The 21,781-nt window shown below is 40.7% G+C and overlaps 4 protein-coding genes across 4 annotated transcripts; 2 read left to right on the top strand and 2 right to left on the bottom strand.

The window, feature by feature from the left end:
• The first annotated feature begins 3,589 nt into the window (after positions 1-3,589).
• LOC115690980 (putative UDP-glucuronate:xylan alpha-glucuronosyltransferase 4) lies at positions 3,590-6,728 on the top strand. The gene is made up of 2 exons (XM_056310272.1): positions 3,590-4,372; positions 5,794-6,728. The coding sequence occupies exons 1-2, from the start codon at positions 3,595-3,597 to the stop codon at positions 6,726-6,728; spliced, it is 1,713 nt and encodes a 570-aa protein (XP_056166247.1). The 5' UTR covers positions 3,590-3,594.
• Positions 6,729-8,660: 1,932 nt separating this feature from the next.
• LOC115691012 (putative UDP-glucuronate:xylan alpha-glucuronosyltransferase 4) lies at positions 8,661-11,273 on the top strand. The gene is made up of 2 exons (XM_030617542.2): positions 8,661-9,435; positions 10,149-11,273. Exons 1-2 carry the CDS (start codon positions 8,661-8,663, stop codon positions 11,081-11,083), a joined length of 1,710 nt encoding a protein of 569 aa, XP_030473402.1. The 3' UTR covers positions 11,084-11,273.
• Positions 11,274-12,364: 1,091 nt separating this feature from the next.
• Positions 12,365-14,633, bottom strand: LOC115690981 (probable microtubule-binding protein TANGLED). Its single transcript, XM_030617502.2, has 4 exons — positions 14,264-14,633; positions 13,904-14,046; positions 13,686-13,744; positions 12,365-13,350 (listed from the first exon to the last, which is right to left on the bottom strand). Exons 1-4 carry the CDS (start codon positions 14,342-14,344, stop codon positions 12,545-12,547), a joined length of 1,089 nt encoding a protein of 362 aa, XP_030473362.1. The 5' UTR covers positions 14,345-14,633; the 3' UTR covers positions 12,365-12,544.
• An 883-nt stretch (positions 14,634-15,516) lies between these two features.
• Positions 15,517-20,242, bottom strand: LOC115691016 (kinesin-like protein KIN-14S). The gene is made up of 12 exons (XM_030617547.2): positions 20,113-20,242; positions 19,877-19,972; positions 19,418-19,554; positions 19,130-19,229; positions 18,779-19,042; positions 18,409-18,688; positions 17,665-17,826; positions 17,269-17,484; positions 17,143-17,180; positions 16,893-17,056; positions 16,696-16,809; positions 15,517-16,466 (listed from the first exon to the last, which is right to left on the bottom strand). The coding sequence occupies exons 1-12, from the start codon at positions 20,117-20,119 to the stop codon at positions 15,702-15,704; spliced, it is 2,343 nt and encodes a 780-aa protein (XP_030473407.1). The 5' UTR covers positions 20,120-20,242; the 3' UTR covers positions 15,517-15,701.
• Between the last annotated feature and the right edge of the window lie 1,539 nt (positions 20,243-21,781).

The following is a 21,781-nucleotide window of genomic DNA, read 5'->3' as shown; positions in this document are numbered from 1 at the left end:
GGTGAATGTACGTGGTTATGGCGCTCGAGTGTTTATATTATGTTCTTAAGCTACTATTGCATTATTGTGATTTGACTATTGCGCGGAGTTGGCAGGTGATTTGAAGCGAGGTAAGTGTGCATGAGAATTCTATTATGTCGATTGCTAGATTGCATGCTGGGACTTGTCTGGGTACGCATTGGCCTAGGTGGGGTATAGGTTGTCTGCTTATTGAGATTTATTCTCATTGCTGTAGTGCAAACCATTTCAGATCCTCGACTCCGACCTTGATCATGCCGCCACCTCGGCGTTTTGGGGTCCCTATGCATACAGTGCATGAGGAGACCGAGTATTCAGTAGGTCCAAATCAGACTTACATTAGGCACCTCACTACAGTCTGGGTAGATGTGGGCTTAAAGCACTTGCAGCGCCACACTTACTTGGCCTGGTTTTATCGTGACGAGTTGGAGCTAGTTGGCCCAATCCGGGGTTTTGAGGGACAGCAACGAAGCAACGAGGATGCCGTGGATTGGGAGCCCGGGGACGTGTATGCTCCTGATGGTGAGATTCTGGACGCCGAAGATCCCCCAGAGAACCCTGGTCCCGAACCCGAGCCCGTGCGAGAACCTGTAGCGCCCGCGGATCTCGAGCTTGAAGAAGAATTTGAGGAGTCCGAACCTGAAGAAGAACTCGAGCCCGTGCCAGAACCTGTAGCGCCTGCGGATCTCGAGCTCAAAGAGGAATTTGAGGAGTCCGAACCTGAAGAAGAGCCCGAGCCTGTGCCAGAGCCCATGGAGCCCGAGCCCGAGGAGGAGCCGGATAACGAGGAAGAGCCGATCAAGATCAACTCTGACATGGAGTCGGAGTCCTCAGGGTCTGATTCAGATTGGGCACCGTAGGAGCGTTTGGGTGATGGGCTTATAAGCTTTTTGTTAGAGCCCCTTTTTGTGTAGATAGCTAGCTTACCCTACCACCTGTCTCTTTTTAATGATGATGGTGGATGTTAACCCTAGGAGTCTAATGTCTGATTGTCGGGCCGAATGTTGTAAGTGACTATTTTCCATCGTTATGAAATTATTGTTTTGTGCTATTACTATCCCTTTGTCATTGTCTATTGTCTGGGTTGTTATATTTCGCTTCCGCTTGCGTATTCATTTGGGTATTTCGTTTGGGTCGGCGACACGTCCTGGGACGTCGCATTTGATACGACCATCGTAGGGGTTTCGCAAGCCCATTAGGGTCTGGGGCGTGACATGTGGTAACTTTAATCTCCTCTAATTATAAGCTTCGGGCAAGTTTAATTGCTTCTTGTCAATTAATCGCTTGGTGATTTAATCATCCTTAGAAAATCTAAATAAATATGCTACCGTTCATATATATATATATATATATCATGATGATAGGTCCGGAGCCCGCGACCCTCGAGCCAGCCTCAGAGGAAGAGCCGCTTAAGGATGCTTCAAATAGTCATATGTTGCATACCTCGAGAGAAGAAATGAGATCATAGGCCTGTTTGTTTCGCGAAAAATAACTGATTTAAAAAACGTTTTCCTGAAAAATGATCGCTTGTATCGCTTGAAATAATTAGTCAATGAAAAATGTTATCATTATCTACAATAATTTATGTTTGAACATTTACATAGATGATGAAAAAAAATTTCGTTCATTCAGTTTTGTAAGTAATACAAGCGATTATTTTTAGAAAAATATTGTCCAAATCAATCATTTTCTGCGAAACGAATGAAGCCTTAGTGTAACGTGATTAAGCTAATTGCATGTTCCTCGTGGGTTTTGCTCTTTAAAGCAAATTAAGGGTACGTTGGTTTCGTGAAAAATAAATAATTTGAAAAAATATTTTTCTAAAAATAATCGCTTGTTTTTCTTACATAAATGAATGCACGGAAATATTTTCAGTGTCCACAAAAATGTTTAATCATAAATTTTTTGTAGATAATGAAAATATCTTTTATTGACTAATTATTTCAATAGATATGAGTAATTATTTTTTAAAGAAATATTTTCAAAATTATTCATTTTCCACAAAAAAAAAATGAGGCCAATGAAGTTAATTCTCTATCTCTCTCTATCTATCTCTCTCATGATATAATATTATTTATTTCGAATTATTTTTTAAAACAGATATACTGTCATTATCACAAAATACTTTACTTGGATCATGGTCTTACCTTAAAATAGAATTCCTCATCCGTCACTGATGACGGCGTAATGCCAAAGTCAATGAGGGTGCCGCACATCGATATATTTAATCTAATTCGGTTACTATCTGACTCGTCCGTTTAAAGGATGAGTTTTGGATTTTAACTTGCACTTATAGATTCCATTTATTTCGTGAAAATAAATAATTTAAAAAATATTTTCCTAAAAATAATCACATGTATCACATATAAAAATTAACAAACGAAAAATATTGTCATCGCCCACGAAAATTTTGAGATATAAACTATTATCGATAATGAAAATATTTCTCGTTAATTAATTATTTCAATCGATACAAATAATTATTTTTAGAAAAATATTTTTCAAATCATTTGAAGTCTTAGAATCACGAGAAATTCCTTCCTAAAAATGTAAACGTGTTTATTTTTTTTTTGCTTTGGAAAAGAAAATCATCAATGTCTAATTCAACCACTTGGTTCTTTATGGCTACTTGATTTGACCGGTGCGGTCAACTTGTGAACTTATTGGTTGGTCACCACCTTGGGTATACACTAATTGTTAATCTTCTTTTTAATGAAACTAATTTCACTATCCCTACATATACCTGGGAAAGCAAATTTTAATTGTCATGATTTCCTTCCCAAAGTGACTTTTTCCTATATCAAAAGTCAACTTGTTGGCTATCGATAAGAAGAGAAAATCGTTTACATTATCAATTTCCCTATAATCCATCATACTTCCATGATTATTCTTTCATATGATTAGTGAAGAGGCAAAAATTTATATATTTTTTCACAATCTAGAACCTCAGGGTACCGGATGTTACGTAGAGTTTTTGTGGAATGATCGATCAATCATCTGCAGTAACTCTGTAACAATCGGTATAGTACGTTAATTATATGGTCGCTTAGATTATATGAAATCAAGAAATTGAGGCGACCAGCCTTATCAGATTCTTCATTTTTTTTATCGTTAATTTTGAATCGACGAGCTTGCTTTTCCGAAATTTTTTTTGTTATTTATGAAGCTCCCGTTTATCAAGAGCTTGAGATGCATCCTATAATCGAGAATGTATAAGTATAAAATACTATAAGTAGTAGCATTGGGTGGCATTTTGGGAAGTCAATAATCACCAATAATCCAAATAATAATTCAACAAAATCGTTCAATAAGTCAAGTAGGATCCCTATTCACCTACTTACCATTTTAAGAATATGATAGTTTTGCGCATGAAATCCCTAAAACAATTCTAAGAAATGTACTTTCAAACGCAACAACAACAACAAAAAAAAGGTGACCAACAACTACACAGCCTCAACGTGCATCCATGCACGCATTCTCTCTTGTTTTTTTTTCTTCTTTCTCCTATATAAGTTGTACATTCAAACCTTCAACTAAGCAGAAAAAAGACTCGAGAACGTGAGAAGCTCATTGAAAATGGCCTCCAAGGCTTCAAGAGCAAATTCAAAGCACAAGCCCTTCATCCTCTCTCTCATCATCATCTCTTTCTCCCTCCTAATCCTCTCAGGCTCTTTCAGGAAAACCAAACGCCTCTTGAACACACCATCATCATCGTCGTCTGCTCGGGCAAGGACTCTCCTCCACCGTGCCCGCCCTGTCAGGAACGAGACCGAACTCCCCATCTGGTTCCGCCTCGTTGAGGAAGAAATGAAGGGCAAGAAAGTTCGCGCCGGGTTCGTCAATATTGACGACATATCCGACCCCGAGTTCGCAATGAAAGGCCTCGCGAAGGCGGTCAAAGTAACATTCGACCATGTGTCCGGAAACCTCACGTGGACAAATTTCTTTCCTGAGTGGATCAATGAAGATCCAAAGCGATCTAAGCCGACGTGCCCTGAAATACCGATGCCAAAGTTTGATGATTATCGTGATCTCGACGTGATCGTGGCCAAGGTTCCGTGTGGGGATGGCGGAGACAGTAGGAGAGGTTTGAGGGATGTGTTTAGGCTGCAAGTTAACTTGGTGGTGGCTAATTTGGCGGTCAAGAGCGGGCGGATAAATCCGGACATGAACCGGAAAATCTACGTCGTTTTCCTCGGGTCGTGCGGGCCGATGGTCGGGATTTTCAGGTGCGATGATCTGATGAGGCAAGTGGGCGATTACTGGGTGTATAGGCCTGAGCAAGGGAGATTGAAGCAGAAGGTTTTGATGCCTGTTGGGTCTTGCCAACTCGCTCCCGCCTATACGGAGACCGGTAAGTTCTTCGACAAATTTATTTCTCGACTCAATTAAATAGGCTATGCTTCCGAGTTTACGGATAGATCAATTGTCACACCCCGATTTTTACCAGGAAGGGGGAGTGACACGGCCGTCCTCTGCCGTCCTCTTAACCGAAGGATGCAGCCTTGGACAAAAACCAAGGCAACCCCGTTAACACATAAATAGACTCGGCATAGGGCACGTGGAAAAATATGAGAGTCTATGCTTATCTAGATTGTATTTCCGTCATATATTGTCATTTATATGTTTTTGACCGGATGATAAATTTCCTCCTAGCAAGGAAATAATTTAGAAAAATATTTAGGTACATTAAAATGTGAATTACAGAGTTATATTAAAGATCAACTAATAACCCGCCACGTCATTGAGTACCAACTTTATAAAGTAGTTTTAGCATACCAAATGTTAAAATTCACGAATTTTACATTAAAAGCAGTCTTAATAAGCCTGATGAGAGAATCTGTTTACAATGCGGCACACCGGATTTCTTTCATTTCATGGGCCTTGACATTAATAACTTTCAGAGGAAAACCAATTCTTGAATCTTGATTCTTACTAGAAGAGATGTACTAGGAGCATATATGGGAGCATTCAAACATTTGGTAAATTGTTAATCAGCATTAAATGATTGAATCTGGTTCCGTTTATTGTGAGTTATGACCGCTTCTTTTCCATATTAGCCATATATTGAATATTCATTCTTAGATAGATAATCAGTAAAGGATTAAATACTCACTAATTATCGTGTGTCAACTTTAATTAAAGATGCCTTTCGTGATAAAGGAAACTATTGTCAGAGAAAATCATATTGAAAAATGGATAGTTTTCCTTTATTTGGCGATATGTGACTGACAATGTCTTATGGTATTTGAATTTCATTTGGAAAATGATTTCAATCTCATGACTTTAAATCGAATTTTTAAATAATTTTTTATTTTTTATTTTTTTCCTTTCTTCATTTGCCGGTTGCCAGACCTTGAATGGCCGGCGACTTGCCACAAGCAAGGCTCGACCTCGCCGGCCTCGGGCAAGCTTGAGCCTTGCTGGAGGCCGGCAAGGTCGAGCCTCGCCGGGATCTGTTGAGCTCGACCTCGCCGGCCCGCGCCTATGGTCGGTCATCAGCCGTTGCCAAGGTCCAGCGACCAGCGGAAGGAGAAGGAAAAATAAAAAAAAAATATTAAAAAATTCAAAAGGAGCAATTGTATTCTCTCCTATTTAGAATTAGGAATTCCTTCCCTAATTTTATGCATGTATGTTTTCGTTAATTGGAAATTGATTTCGATTGACTAGTCATTTTCAATGAACAAAACTGGTGAATGCGGAAAACTAATTTTCGGGAAACACTCTCACTCGATAAAAACGCACCCTAAAAAACATTTGTTGACTGGTTTCCAGGGAAAGAGAGGTGGAGAGGATACCTGCTGCTTTCGTCCCTAAGAAAGGCAAACCGCACGATGTACCGCCCTCGAGAGGCCTACGCAACCGTTCTTCACTCTTCGGAAGCTTATGTCTGCGGCGCAATAGCCTTGGCTCAAAGCATCAGGAGGACCGGCTCGACTAAAGACCTAGTCCTTCTAGCCGACGACTCGATCGGCGACAAGTCCCTAGCAGGCCTACAAGCCGCTGGATGGAAGATCGGGCGCATAGACCGGATCCGATCTCCAAACGCTAAAAAGGGCGCTTACAATGAGTGGAACTACAGCAAGTTAAGAGTGTGGCAATTGACGCAATACGACAAGGTAATCTTTATCGATGCAGACCTAATTGTGCTCCGGAACATCGACGAGTTCTTCGTATATCCACAGTTATCGGCGGCGCCGAACAATAGACTGCTGTTCAACTCAGGTGTCATAGTGATTGAGCCATCAAGTTGCGTTTTCGAGGACCTCATGTCGAAATCCTTCGAGTTGGATTCTTATAACGGTGGCGACCAAGGCTTCCTAAACGAGTTCTTCACATGGTGGCACCGGTTGCCGAGTAGGCTGAATTGGTTGAAGAGCTTTGACAATCGAAAAGACGAAGAACGCGCGATCCCCGACAATCTTTACACGCTGCATTTCTTGGGGCTAAAGCCGTGGATGTGTTACAGGGACTACGATTGCAATTGGGACATGGAGACTCGCCACGCTTTCGCCAGCGACTCCGCGAACAGGCCGTGGTGGGACGTCTATGATTCGATGCCGAGCGAATTGCAGTCGTTTTGTGGGTTAACTGAGAAGATGGACTTCAGAATAAGGAAGTGGAGAGGCATAGCTAAGGAGGCCAATTTGACTAATGGGCACTGGAAGATCAAAGTCACGGATAGTAGGCGCCTTCATTATTTTGAATGAGAAGCATAGCAATGGAAGAAACTTAGGGAGAAAGAGTACCCACACCAGTGGTTGTATCTGTATGTAGTATATAGAGTTTGATAGCACTACAAAGGAAGAGCTTTTGACAATGTTCAATGATGACATGGACGAAGTCATCAATTTTTGCTTCGTTTTTCTTAGAGAAATAATCTCTTGTATCCCTTGCATAAATGAAATTTTGTAGACATAAATTGTTAGTAGTAAAGGAAAATATTTTTTATCGATTACTTTTTTTCAAGCGATATGAGCTATTAACTTTTAAGAAAATATTGTTAAAATCATTCATTTTCCGCAACATAAGTGGAACCGATGAAGTTATCTTAGTCTATAGATAATATTAATTATTTTTTACAACAGATGTACAGTCATTTATTGCGAATAACTTGACTCATTTTCCTAAAGGAAGGAAATAAATCGGGGACATCCATTTCACAAGCTTAGCGTCATAACCTAAAATACAATTCCGCATCCGTCACTAATTGACCGCGTAATGCCGAAGCCAATGAGGATGTGACACGTGGATATGATTAAGCTAATTCGGTAACTATCTGACTTGTCCATTTAAAGGTGAATAATTAGTGAATTGAGTTTTGGATTTTAACTTGCACTTATAAGCTCTGTTTATTTCGCAAAAAATGAATAATCTGAAAAATATTTTCCTAAAAATGATTGCTAGTATTGCATATAAAAATTAACAAACGAAAAATATTTTCATCGACCATGAAAATTTTGAGACATAAATTATTGTCGATAATGAAAATTTTTCTCGTTTATTAATTATTTTAATCGATATATGTGATTATTTTTAGGAAAATATTTTTTAAATTATTCATTTTCTGGGAAACAAACGGAGCTTTATAATCACGAGAAATTCCTTCCTATAAATGTAAATGTGTTTTCTTACTTTGTAAAGGAAAATCTTTAATGTCTAATTCAACAAATTGGTTTTTTATGGCTATTTAATTTGACATGTGCGGTCAACTTGTGAACTTATTGGTTGGTCACCACCTTGGGTATACAGTTTTTGTTAATCTTTTTTTAATTGAAACTAATTTGATTAGCCCTACATATACCTGGGAAAGCAACTTTTAATTGTCTGGATGGATTTCCTTCCCAACGTGACTTTTTCCTTTATCAAAAGTCAACTTGTTGGCTATCGATAAGAAGAGAAAATCGTTTACATTATCAATTTCCCCATAATCCATCATACTTCCATGATTACTCTTTCATATGATTAGTGAAGAGGCGAAAATTTATATATTTTTCGCAACCTAAAACCTCAGGGTACCGAATGTTACGAGTTTTAGTAGAATGATCAATCCAATCATCCATAGTAACTCCGTAATAATCGGTATAATACGTTTAATATGTGGTCGCTCAGATTATATGAAATTAAGCAATTTTGAGGCAATTGACCTTATAAGATTCTTCAATTTCTCTACTTAATTTTGAATCAAAGAGCTTGCTTTTCCGTACAGATATGTTATTTATAAAGCTCCCATTTATTAAGTGCTTGAGATGCATTCTATAATCGAGAATGTATAAGTATAATATTCTATAAGTAGTGGCATTGGCCGGCATTTTGGGAAGTAAATTATCACCAAGAATCCAAATAATCGTTAAACAAAATCGTTTCATAAGTCAAGTAGGATCCCTGTTCACCTACGTACCATTTTAAGGATAAGATAGTTTTGGGCATAAAATCCCTAAAACTATTTTAAGAATTGTATATAATTCAAACGCAACAATAAAAAAAAAAAAAAGGTGGCGAACTACACAGCCTCAACGTGGATTCATGCACGCATTCTCTCTTGTTTGTTTTCTTCTTTCTCCTATATAAGTTGTACATTCAAGAACAAAACCTTGAACTAAGCAGAAAAAAGATTCAAGAACGTGAGAGGCTCAGTAAAAATGGCCTCCAAGGCTTCAAGAGCAAATTCAAAGCATAAGCCCTTGATCCTCTCTCTCATCATCATCTCTTTCTCCCTCCTAATCCTCTCAGGCTCTTTCAGGAAAACCAAACACCTCTTCAACACACCATCATCATCTTCTGCTTGGACAAAGACTCTCCTCCACAATGTCCACCTTGTCCGGAACGAGACCGAACTCCCCATTTGGTTCCGCCTCGTCGAGGAAGAAATGAATGGCAAGAAAGTTCGCGCCGGGTTCGTGAATATCGACAACATATCCGACCCCGAGTTTGCCATGAAAGGCCTCTCAAAGGCGGTCAAAGTAACATTCGACCATGTGTCCAGAAACCTCACTTGGGAAAATTTCTTTCCCGAGTGGATCAATGAAGATCCAAAGCGATCTACGCCGTCATGCCCTGAAATACCGATGCCAAAGTTTGAAGATTATCGTGATCTCGACGTGATCGTGGCCAAGGTTCCGTGCGGGGATGGCAGAGACAGTAGGAGAGGTTTGAGGGATGTGTTTAGGCTGCAAGTTAACTTGGTGGTGGCTAATTTGGCGGTCGAGAGTGGGCGGATAAATCCGGACATGAACCGGAAAATCTACGTCGTTTTCCTCGGGTCGTGCGGGCCGATGGTCGAGATTTTCAGGTGCGATGATCTGGTGAGGCAAGTGGGCGATTACTGGGTGTATAAGCCTGAGCAAGGGAGATTGAAGCAGAAGGTTTTGATGCCTGTTGGGTCTTGCCAACTCCCTCCCGCCTATACGGAGACCGGTGAGTTCTTTAACAAATTTATTTCTCGGACCAGTTAAATAGGCTATGCTTCCGAGTTTATGGATAGATAAATAGGCTCGGCCTAGGGCACGCGGAAAAATATGAGAGTCTATGCTTATCTAGATAGTATTTCCGTCATATATTGTCATTTACGTTTTTTATTGGATGATAAATTTTCCTCCTGGTGAAGAAATAATTTAGAAAAATATTAGGTACATTAGAATGTGAATTACAGAGTTGCTAGAAGATTGTGATTAGACCTGTAAGCAAGCGGACCATATTCAAAATCAACTAATAACCTCCCACATCATTTAGTATACCAACTATATAAACTAGTCTTAGCATACCAAGTGTTAAAATTCAAGAATTATACATTAAAAGCTGTCTTATGAACCTGGTCAGAGAATCTGATTACAATGCGGCACACCAGATTTCTTTCATTTCATGGGTCTTGATATTAATAACTTTCAGAGGAAAACCAATTCTTGAATCTTGATTCTTCCTAGAAGAGATATGTACTGGGAGCATACATGGGAGCATTCAATCATTTGGTAAATTGTTAATCAGCATTAAATGATTGAATCTGGTTCCCAATTTCAGGGTGTATATCCTGAGTTATGATTGCTTCTTTTCCATACTCGCCATATATTGAATGTTCATCCTTAGATATTAAGTAAAAGATTAGATACTCATCATTGCAGACTGGTTTCCAGGGAAAGAGAGGTGGAGAGGATACATGCTGCTTTCGTCCCTAAGAAAGGCAAACCGCACGATTGACCGCCCTCGAGAGGCCTACGCAACCGTTCTTCACTCTTCGGAAGCTTATGTCTGCGGCGCAATCGCCTTGGCTCAAAGCATCAGGAGGACCGGCTCGACTAAAGACCTAGTCCTTCTAGCTGACGACTCGATCGGCGACAAGTCCTTAGCAGGCCTACAAGCCGCTGGATGGAAGATCGGGCGCATAGACCGGATCCGATCTCCAAACGCTAAAAAGGGCGCTTACAATGAGTGGAACTACAGCAAGCTAAGAGTGTGGCAATTGACGCAATACGACAAGGTAATCTTTATCGATGCAGACCTAATTGTCCTCCGGAACATCGACGAGTTCTTCGTATATCCACAGTTATCGGCGGCGCCGAACAATAGAGTGCTGTTCAACTCAGGTGTCATGGTGATCGAGCCATCAAGTTGCATTTTTGAGGACCTCATGTCAAAATCCTTCGAGTTGGATTCTTATAACGGTGGCGACCAAGGCTTCCTAAACGAGTTCTTCACATTGTGGCACCGGTTGCCGAATAAGCTGAATTGGTTGAAGAGCTTCGAGAATCGAAAAGACGAAGAACGCATGATCCCCGACAATCTTTACACGCTGCATTTCTTGGGGCTAAAGCCGTGGATGTGTTACAGGGACTACGATTGCAACTGGGACATGGAGACTCGCCACGCTTTCGCGAGCGACTCCGCGAATAGGCTGTGGTGGGAGGTCTACGATTCGATGCCGAGCGAATTGCAGTCGTTTTGTGGGTTAACTGAGAAGATGGACTTCAGAATAAGGAAGTGGAGAGGCATAGCTAAGGAGGCCAATTTGACTAATGGGCACTGGAAGATCAAAGTCACAGATAGTAGGCGCCTTCATTATTTTGAATGAGAAGCATAGCAATGCAAGGCACTAGGGAGAAAGAGTGCCAACACCAGTGGTTGTATTTGTATGTAGTATATAGAGATTTGCAGCTCTTCAATGGATAAGCTTTTGACAATGTTCAATGATGACATGGGAGAAGTCATCGTTTTTTGTTTCCTTCTTTGTTTTTTATAAGTTGGAAATTGCAATAAGTTGGTAAATGAAAAGATCCCATGTGAATTTTTTTTCCCTTTTGTGTGTCATACCTTATCTGTTTGCAGTGCAACATATATGAAAACACACAAAGTTTCAGAGACTAAGTACGCTAAGACGAGAATATTTATGACATATTTTATCAACGTCAAAACGATGTGGATTTTCATAGTCTAAACCACAACAAGAATAACAAGTAAAATCCAACTGCGATTCTAATCTGCATCATTTAATTTGAAAAATAAGTCATTCCTATTCTTGGTACAACAACTCGATTCAAGGGCCTTGATGCCATGAATCGTGACAAGTGGATGAGTTTCAGAGTTCACTGGCATTTCGCAACTTGAATTCGAAATAATTCCATGTCTGTTATGCTGTTGAAGCTAAAGAATGGTTGGAGTTTCAACTTGAGTTATGAGTTGCTGAAGATCATCGGAGCTTTGGAGCTTGATCTTATAGAACTTTCACAATTAATAGTGTCAGGTTTGATCCTTCCGGGAAACAGAACAACTTCTTTACAAGGACTTGCCAGAGGTGCCAAAGAAGACAGTTGTAAATTGAAAGATAAGAAAATCATGCTTCTGATATAAAAGATTAAGGAGGGTTCTATCATGGCCATCTTCTTCTGCTTATGCCTTCTGTAACCTGTAATGACTGCATATCTTGGATGGTATCAAGATGTTCTCTGAGAGTGCATGTGTCCAGAGAAAATTACAGGATTAATCCCATCCATTTCCATAAGGAAAATGGGAGTTATGCATGAAGAACGTACCGAGAACATAAGGCAATGGTATATAGTGCTCTAGTGTTTTCGGTTGTGAATATAAGGGCGGTGTTAGTCCGAGTGCGTGATTGTACTTGCTACACAGGCATTACGTGAAGTAATCTCGGTTCCTGGGGCTTGAGGTACGATTCTGCGGAATCCGTCATTTGAAGTATGAATACTTCTTTCAACGTTCGGACATTGAAACTACAGAAATCAATGCAAAGAGAGGAAATATAACAAACAAGGTCGAGATCAACTTTCCATATTGCTACACCCTGTAGAATCAGAAGTCAATGTAGAGGTCTCTATACCATTAAGGACTGCGGCAATGCATCACAAAGTTCTATATCATTTTACGCTGTAGCAGAAAGCACCAGAAAGATAAACAATGAACAAATGAGTTATTTACCAAAGTACCTCACAGATGAGATAACAAAGAATGAACTTTGAGAACATTTCTCCGACGAAAAAAACCTTTCTTCACATCAACCAGTGCATAAACATAAGCATTAACTCCTCAGTGGAATTCTGCTGTGACTAGTGAATTGGATTGGTGTCGTCGAAACAGCAGGACGCTGTTTCAGCCCACTCATCATCGAGCCATTGTCGCTTTTGTGTACGCATTTCCTGCTCTTCAATGGGGACATCAATCTATTTGCCAATCTTGAAGGAGAGAAAGACCTCCGTAATTTCGCAGCGGTCGATTGCTTTGGCAACTTCTTGCTCAAGCTCAAAGCTCTTGTCGGGGAGATACAAACTTTCGGCGGGCTCTTGATCTTGACTTGGAACTTGGAAGCTGAGTGTGGTGACTTGATCAAGAACTTGTGCGGAGTTTCGACGTTCTTTTTGGCTATAACTGGAGACCTCGTCTTGCAAAACTTCTGGGTTGTGGCAGGCGTTGCGGGGAGGAACAAAGGGTTGGGGAAAAGGACAGTCTTTTTAGCCCAAGGCCTGTTCCTAGGGGAAACTCTGTTGGCCGTGTATCTGTTATTATCTCTCTCGCTCTCTCTTTGCTTCGGAGGAGAGACTTTGAAGTTGATGCGCGAGCGTGCTCTCTGGAGAGTCGGCGATTTGGGTTCAGATTTCAACTTGTTCTGTTTCTCCCTCTTTCTTCTACTCCTGAGCTCAGAGTCTTCGGGGTGATGCGTCGGTCTTCGGTTCTTGGATTGGGTCATCGGAGTTTTCGGGTCATCAACAAGATTGGGTTTAGGAGCAACAGCAGCTAAAATTTCTCTTGCAAATTTGCTGGCTTGGAGAATTTCTCCCACTGTTTCACCCACCAGCATTGCTGGTAAGGACATCCGTCGCCAGTCTCCTGGACCGAACATAATACTTGAGTAATCCCAACAATTGATCAAACCAACCCATAATCAAAACAAACATCATTGATTTGTCACTGAAATCAATCTTGGTACTGGGCTTGTTTTGTTTTGTCAAAATTTCTATCTTCCTGGGCACTGTACACCAACTCTAAAACTTGGAAATGCATTATAAACCATCAGCAACAGAACCATCTTTTAAGCCACAAACGTTTAGAAAAGAAGACCCCTTTCCAACAAAACACTGTGACAACTAGGCATGAAAGATCAATATGGCAATATTTACTGGAAAAATCCAAAATTGATACCCGGAGAGAGAGAGAGAGAGTACCTGCTGCAGTTGGAGGAAACTTGCCCACGGGAGATTTTTTCAGTGAAGAGTTCTTGATCCTACAAAATCACAATAAGCAAAAAGAAAACACCAAATTTAGTATAATCACTGCTTCAAGCAGGATATACCCAAAACAACACTCAGAATTTGCACTCGAGTGCCCACGAGGAACAGAACCGTCAAAACACACAAAACAAGCCCTGAAGATAAATTTTCACCTGACTGATTCTTGCTTGCACCTGACGCTCGTCTTGATATAACCTCGAGTGCTGCGAGGGCTCAAACTCACGCCGGCCACCACTTTTCTCCCGCCGGCCACCGTGTACTGCAGCTCCTCCAATCTCGCCATGCACCGATCCACCTTTTCCACAGACCCACATAAAAAAAAAAACCAAAAAACCATTGGAGACAAGAAAAAGATCAGATTTTGAAGGACCCATCTGAACACAGAGCGCGTAAAAGGCGATCCTTTTCTCAGCTTGCAGATGGATGGGCACCCAAAATGAGCGCTACGTTGAAAAATTTGGCAAAAGTCGAGTGCGCAGAGAGAGAGAGAGAGGGATTGGGTCCTTGGGTACCTTCCTGAGAGTTTCTCTCACCAGAACAGGGTTGAGAGGAGCCACCATCTTTCTCAGCTTGGGTGGGGTTCTTGCAACCATCTTTTTTCCCTTCTCTGTATGCAGATTCACAAGTTAAACTAAACAGAAGGACCAAGTCTTTCTGATCTCTCTCTCTCTGTCTCTCTCTCTCTCTCTCTCTCTCTCTCACTCCCCTACCAATCAATTACCACATTATAGCCAGTGACCAAGGATTTGAAATCAAATGGGCCTCTCCCTCTCTCCCTCTCTCTCTTCAAAAAGGTGGACTTGTGTTGGCAATGGCAACTCCTTTTTGTTCCACTCGAGTTTCTTGTTGTCTCTGTCTCCTTCGAAGTGGGGGAGGAGGAGGAGGAGGCAAACGAAGTGGGTCGTGGTAACGGATCCTTTTTTGGGGTCCCCCAACGGTCCAATCACACAGAGAGAGAGATCATAGGAGGGAGCGAGGGGCATGCAAGAAACGGCTACTTTCTCTCTCTTCTTATTATTATATTGGTTTCTCCGAAAAAGGAAATTTCATTCTCGTTGACTTTTTGCTTTTGTAAATTTATTAGCCCTTTTGTCGGGCCGTTTTCTTTTTGAAATAATTCTCATTAATTGATTTCTTGAAAGCATGTAAATGCAAATACATGAAACTATTGATTTAGATTCTGCTCGGACGTTTCCCACGTCCAATATGCTTGCCAATATAGTATGCCACGATTTATTGTCATCATCAATTTGCATTTGATTCCATTAAATTAGATTGTCGGTTTTTTTTTAGTAATCTCGTGAATTGGATGAAACACGAGCAAAAACTTGGATACTAATAGCATGGATTAGGCAACCCACGAGTTAAATTTTGAATGAATGATCCAAACACGAGATTTTTTTATAATTAGTGGTCCAAATATGAAAGAGGTGATCTTCCTCATCTACGTGAATTCTAGTCGCTCTTTCCCTCAATCGAGTCGAGTCTTTATGAACTCAAGCGGATAATAAAAACTCGAGATTATACCTGTACACAGAAATTCTTGTTTCCCCAACCGAAATTGGTAACCAGCTGTAAAAGATCAAGTGTTCTCGAGTGCTTTAAAGATGCTATCAACAAAACAATCTGATGAATGTGTTCCTACTCGATTGCAGTTCCCATGTATTTTGAAACAAAGTGAGCAATAAGGGAAAAAAAAGTAACAAAAAAGGGAGATTGTTGTGCCTAGCTATCACAAAATGAAACCAACAAGCACAGGAAGGGCTAATCCACAGCAACTAAATTCCTTCAACCTAATCCTCTTACCATTCAAGTTTCTTCAAAATGTCATTGCCTGTGTACATGAATGATAGATCTCCCGAGATGTCTGTCTTGTACCAAGAATAACTGACTCGTAAGCAAGACGCATACAATTTTGAGGATGTTAAGAGCAAGCGTGCACGAGTTACGTCATTGCACTTCGGATGAAGGGCGAGAAGGCAACAGAGAAGGCCTCTTCATATTCTTCATCCCTCTCCACTTGAGTGGACTCCAGACAATGGATTTGCGTTGCAAGGCGACAACAGTAGGGTGCTTCGGCTTCCATGAACCCACTTGTTGTGTTGGAGGACTTCCCATGAACTTGCTGCTGCTCTTCATAGCAACGGGTGTTGTTTCTGATGCTCCCCTCAATGCAGGCATTGGGGAGAAAAGTCTGGAGTACCGAGCCTTCCGCGGGTCCTTTACAAATGATTGCCGGCTTACTGAACTGGCATTTTGCAAAAAAGAGTTGGTACGGAGCGGTGTTGACATGTGCAAATTAGATTCTGGGCGGAGGGTAGCAATGGAAACCCGCCTCTTGGGCTGGAAAACCTGCCCTGTTGAAGGAGGAGCTCGCCCAGTTGCAATGGAAATTCGTCTCGGTTTCATCAAGTTTTTGGTGTTTGCTGCAGCACCTGCTCTGGCAATGTTTTCTTTTTCTACTGCTAAAATTTGGCCTTTACTGACAGTTCTGTATGATGGAGATGGCGGTGGAACGAAATTTGTAATTCTCCGCAGTGGCTGCCTCAGCTTGGAGGGGCATAGCGGTGGCTTTTTCTCTGCTATTGTCTTCAGAGGGGGCTGCCTATAAGATGGCATTGCTTTATATTGAGTAGAAGCAACTGTTAAGGCTCTAGTTTCCTGTTTTAGTCTAGTTTTCCTTTCTTCTGCTAATTGGTGCTCAAGGTCTCGAACCTGCCAGAAGTACACAATAGTCAGTTACTTTGAACATGATAAGCTTTTGTTAATTTGACTAGGGCCAGTGTTGCAAATGCCGAGGACAAAAATTGTGTTTTTCATACCATATGAAAGATGAAAAATTGTGTCAAATGTAGCTCTAGGCTTAACACAATATACTCAAACGGGCTTGCCTATGAAAGATGAAAAAGCAAAATAATGGAGAAAATGCAAGTATATTTCTAACCTTTTCTTGAAGGCTTCTGCAAGTATGCTCTCTTGCAGCAAGCCTCAACTGCAATGACTGCAAATTGTCTTGCAACCTTTTCGTTTCTTTATCATCATGCTTTAGTTTTTCCACCTGTTATAAAAGAATAGTTCAGAGGCAACAACATAAGCTGACGGAACGTGAAACTTCCAGAGATTCTGAATGCTGTTCCATACCATCTGCTTATACTTGAAAAGGTCCGCAACATCTGCCTGCTTGCGAGCAGGTCCGCCCTCAACCCCCCGGACCCGACTGGCAAAATTAAGAGAACAAAGGGTCTCTCCAAGATCTGCAGAACTTGGGCTGATCTGGACAAACATCAGGGTTTTGCAATCTCCACCTGCAAAGCATGTTTAACTATGTTATGAAATAAGTCTTGCGAGCTTGGTAGATCAAAACCTTAGAAATTACTAGAGAAAGGCCCACCTAGGGAACTCTGCAGCATGTGCGTGAGCTTTGAGTTTCTGTTTAAGATTGAAGTAATTAGAACGCAACACCAGTGACACTCAACCATAAAAAAGGGGAAGAGAGAGAGAGAGAGAAAGAGAGAACCTATAAGGAATGTGAGCTGATTTAGATGCAAGGGCAGATATCACATCTCCTAGTGCGGAAAGGGACTTATTTATAAATTGAGATTCCTTCAACCTATCACCTTCAACTTCAATCCTTCCAACACGCTCACTGCCGGCCAAATCAACCATCCAAAGATGACTCTTTGTCTTCTGTCCATTTATTAGGTTCTCACCCTTCACGGTCACTCGCAGTAGGCTGCAAAGGAATATTTGGCAACTATGGTCAGTGATCAATGAACTCAGTGAATAAGCTAGTGCCAGAGTACATTATTATGGATGGAGATCAGTATTGTTTAAAATTGGCTAAAAAAGCACACATCCAGCAGTTGAATTAAGTGAAACAAAATCTAGGATAGGCATAAACTAGAAAAATCACCAGTGAGAGCGGCTACTAAGCTCATTAGCACTTGTGGATCCAACTGATCTAGCTCGACTTCCAGACTTCAGTAGCTCCCACACTTCCTCTGTACAAAAAACACGAGATTCAACCAGTCCTGGAACCTCTTGAGTCCCCTCTGCAGCTTGCTTTATCTCCAACCTTCAATCACAAGCAGAAATAATGTGCATTCCTTCTTACATTACATAGACTGTATGCTTGAAATCAAATATGACTAGTAGGTACAAATGAAATGATGTAAGAAGGACCACAATCAAAACAAAACATTTGATAAGAAATAAAAAATTTATGACAAAAGTTGATGTTTGGGAGGCGAACATAAACTTGACTACTACAATGTTGCGTACAACTCAGTGGACAATCCAAATTATACATATACATGACAATAAAGCCATTTAATCAGTTTATGGTTTTCTTAATGCCTGATGCTGAAAATGTTGGGTATTCTAGATAAATGAGTCCATGTGGACTATAAGCTACTTGTCCCACGACAGTTGTCAAAGCGGTTGACCTGAACTTGAGTAGCTAAGAGTACGTGGTGGCAAAACTAGGTGTCTCGGTGTGTTCCATACCTCCATTCTATTCCAAAGAACGGGATGCTAGAATACTTTTGACATGTCATATGCTATAATAAAAAATTAGCAGTAGGTTTAACAGTAGTGCTGAAATGATCAAATAAAACAGGAGCACGGATCCCAGATCCAGGGAAACAACAAGACTCACTTCTTAGCTGGTTGTTCTGAGCTTTCTACCAAGAGGTCTCTTATCTTCTCATTATACACTTCCAGCATGCTGACAAACAATTCATATCTCATAATGCCATTTCTTTCTTCAGATATTTGAAACAATTCTTCCAAGGTTCTGTAGTTGACGCCCCTGTTTTCTTGAGTTCCTTCCATTGTAAATGTCTTACCAGTACCAGTTTGGCCATATGCGAAAATGCATACGTTATATCCATCCATTACTGAAGCGATAATAGGCTTCGTCTGAGCAAAGACAGCCTCTGCAAGATGCAGCAGATGAGAGGATGAAGAATAGTTTCCGAAAAACGTGAAAATGAGGTTTATGTCTGCAAGAAAGTGAGTCACACTACCTTGGTTATCCTCGGGCTTAAACACGTGATCAAATTTAAACGGCTTCTTCGATGCATCAGAGGAAAGGACCTGAAGCTCACTGTCCTGAGAAGGGTCAAATTCTACCACACATGCGGAGCCACTTGCATTTTCTTCCGAGTTTAATGGTCTACATCTACAGAAGACCCTTATGTTGCCTTTAAGCTCAATCACTTCATTGTACAGTCTCTTCCTTTCAGATGACACATCAAGGTACTTCTTCTTTAATCTTTCATTCTCTTTGCCTACCAATCATATGTAGGAAACCAATGAACACGATGAAATCAGAGTATAAAAATGTGGACAAGAGTTAGAAAGTAGAGAGCGCTTACTGAGTCGATCGATCATATCAATTAGTTCGGGCCCAGCAAAGGCACTCGGAGTTATACCCTTCACTTCATCAGATAAAGCACTGTGCTCCTTTCTCAAATCCTGAAGCGTTATCCAATTAATAATCAAGAGAACAAGAACATTCCAAGCAATTATTTTAAACTAAGCTAGGTTGAATTGAACGGAACCGCGTTTTTGATTTGACACCAAAAGCACCATATGGAATGCTAGAATGGGGAGATGCTGCAGAAATCTTGCATTTTTATTAAGACTTCTTGCCAAGAACTTACTTGTATCTTGGAACTCAGACTTATGATCTTCTGTAGTATGGGGAGGGTCTGCCCCTGGTCAGGGGAAGATTCCCGGTTGCCGCTGTACTCGGCGGTGTCGTCAATCGAACTTTCATTTCCTTCGACTCGCTCCAAACCTGGAGCCAAATTCCTTAAATTAGGGTTTTTCATATATGCCTAATTCAAACACAAAAAGATACAATGAACAAAATCACGAAACTCATAAAACAAATACAACTTCACCAGTGCCAGACCTATCGATTCATCTACATAAACAAATCGACCTCGCTATTCATCCTTTTAAAATGCAACAACAGTAAGAGACACATCCGTCCTCGGCTTAACTTCCGCGAAACGAACGCAAAGATTCGCGCGCAAAACCTTAAAAACTCCAATCGACAGGGGAAGAAACGAGAGAAGAGAGAGAGAGAGAGAGAGAGAGAGAGAGAGAGAACGAACCGTATTTGCACGCTGCCGCAGCCGGCGCCGGAGGCTTCGCGGCCGAACTGAGGACGATGCGGTCGAACTTCTCGGAGAGCATGTCCACCGCGTGATCTGCGGGCGCGGCAAGAACCGGTCAAGACGAAAATCGATCCAAGAGGAAGAAACACGGCGACGGATCATCGAGCGCGCACGCCGACATCGAACTCGACCGACGAGGCGCGAGCAAAGCGGAGAGGGAGAGAGAGACGTACCGTCCATGGCAGAGAATCCGAGAATCGCCGGACGGAATTGGAGCGCTGGTTGCAGAGAGAGATCGCGAGAGAGAGAGAGAGAGAGAGAGAGAGAGCGGGGAGAGGATGATGGTTCTGAGCGTTACGCGAGTCGCAGGTTTTCTTTGATTGGATTCAATTTTGAATTCGGGAGGATTCTGAGCCGTTGGATCGGCGAAGCAGCTCCTAACGGCTCAAAGGTTGGAAGATGGGCTCCAATACGGGCCCTCATCGACGTGGGCTTTCTGGTTTTTTTTTTAATGGGCTTTCTGTTTATTCGATGGTATGTGAGTGTGAGTGTCTGCGCGCGCGCGCGCGCGCGCGTGTGGGTATATATATATTCATGATTATTCTTCTAAACTTTTAAAAATACAGAGAAAATTTGTTTGAAAATTCCGGGAATTTTTTCTTTAAAAAAATACATGACTCTTCTACATGTTAATATATTCCAATGCTTTGAAAGATTTATGAGGCGTCTCGTGTTTAATAAATGTCAAAATACAAATACCACGAAAACTTAAGAAGGGGCAAAGTTAGAAGGTACCGGGTAAAAAGGGCTAATTAAAAAAAAAACTCCAAATTTCACTTTGAGTGACAATTTTGACTCGAACTTTTTTTTGTCTCAATAAAAATCAACTTTTACTCAAATCCCAAATCTGGCTCTCGTGATGTAAAATATTCAAATTGTTTAGGCCAGATTTGGGATAAGTGAAAGTTGGTGAATTTTTATAAGACAAAAAAAAAAGAGTTTGAGCCAAAATTATCACTCAAAGTAAAGTTAGTACTTGTTTTTGGAATTAACCCTAGGTAGAAGTAATCAAGGAGTTGAATTTTTTTGTCACAATTTCAATTTATCAATAGAACTTGGGTTAAATTTATTATGTCTATCGTAAGTAATAAACCAAAGAGAAAGAACGTATTGCGAAATGTTGCTACTTAATTAGTTAAACCATTTTTCCAAAAAAAAATTTAGTTAATCCTAATGACCAAAAACTCTCATTTAAACCTAAGGGACAAAGTTATGACCAACAAAAAAACAACTAAGGGACAAAGTGCATAATTCTTGAAAAAAATTGCTTCAAGCCGGTTTATGTGTAAGAAATGTTTCCATGTCCAATGCACCGATTACAAAGTAACACGAGACACCTGAGATGAAATGGTAAAGTTTTCCTTTATTGGGTAATTGACAAGTGCCTCGTATATGATTCGGCTTTGCCTCACAATTAGATTTTCTGCACCGCCGTTCCATTACATATTATAATGGATCTCTCATAATCACCAACTCATAAATAATTTGCTAATTCAAACAATTGTTGGACACCCTCGAGGTACTCTTCTACCGCACAATGTGCTTATCGACTAAATATTTGACCATGTATGGTTAACATTATTAGAGATAAGGAGATCCATGCTCCCTAAGGAATAAAAGAAATTTATAAATTAACGCACTCATCTTACGTTAAATCATGATCCGATTGTATTTCAAACTAATGGGCAAATTACTTAGAATATTTTTAGCACAGTTGAATGCTATTCCATATATTAATCGAATCGACACACTTTCGCAATCAAATCGACTGAAATGATAAGTAGACCAAGTCGAAGTCAATCTTAGGCTGTGTTCAGATCGGAATGCTAAAAAAATAAAAAA

Source organism: Syzygium oleosum, unplaced genomic scaffold (genome assembly GCF_021117445.2).
Source record: "Syzygium oleosum isolate NSW1041296 unplaced genomic scaffold, Sole_v2.1 Sole_v2.03, whole genome shotgun sequence".
Taxonomy (NCBI): domain Eukaryota; kingdom Viridiplantae; phylum Streptophyta; class Magnoliopsida; order Myrtales; family Myrtaceae; genus Syzygium; species Syzygium oleosum.
The sequence above is the reverse complement of the archived record's forward strand: the minus strand, read 5'-3'. Positions and strand labels throughout refer to the sequence as shown.

What these genes read in the sequence shown, in the direction of transcription:
- LOC115690981 (XM_030617502.2), bottom strand. Translation starts at nt 14,344, where the DNA reads ATGGTTGCAAGAACCCCACCCAAGCTGAGAAAGATGGTGGCTCCTCTC. An exon ending in TGAGAGAAACTCTCAGGAAG is followed by an intron (nt 14,047 to 14,263) that starts GTACCCAAGGAC and finishes TCTGTGGAAAAG; the next exon opens with GTGGATCGGTGCATGGCGAG. An exon ending in GTTTCCTCCAACTGCAGCAG is followed by an intron (nt 13,351 to 13,685) that starts GTACTCTCTCTC and finishes TGTTCGGTCCAG; the next exon opens with GAGACTGGCGACGGATGTCC.
- LOC115690980 (XM_056310272.1), top strand. Translation starts at nt 3,595, where the DNA reads ATGGCCTCCAAGGCTTCAAGAGCAAATTCAAAGCACAAGCCCTTCATC. An exon ending in TCCCGCCTATACGGAGACCG is followed by an intron (nt 4,373 to 5,793) that starts GTAAGTTCTTCG and finishes ACTGGTTTCCAG; the next exon opens with GGAAAGAGAGGTGGAGAGGA.
- LOC115691016 (XM_030617547.2), bottom strand. An exon ending in TGCGGCAGCGTGCAAATACG is followed by an intron (nt 19,555 to 19,876) that starts GTTCGTTCTCTC and finishes ATTTGGCTCCAG; the next exon opens with GTTTGGAGCGAGTCGAAGGA. An exon ending in GTCTGAGTTCCAAGATACAA is followed by an intron (nt 19,230 to 19,417) that starts GTAAGTTCTTGG and finishes ATAACGCTTCAG; the next exon opens with GATTTGAGAAAGGAGCACAG.
- LOC115691012 (XM_030617542.2), top strand. Translation starts at nt 8,661, where the DNA reads ATGGCCTCCAAGGCTTCAAGAGCAAATTCAAAGCATAAGCCCTTGATC. An exon ending in TCCCGCCTATACGGAGACCG is followed by an intron (nt 9,436 to 10,148) that starts GTGAGTTCTTTA and finishes ACTGGTTTCCAG; the next exon opens with GGAAAGAGAGGTGGAGAGGA.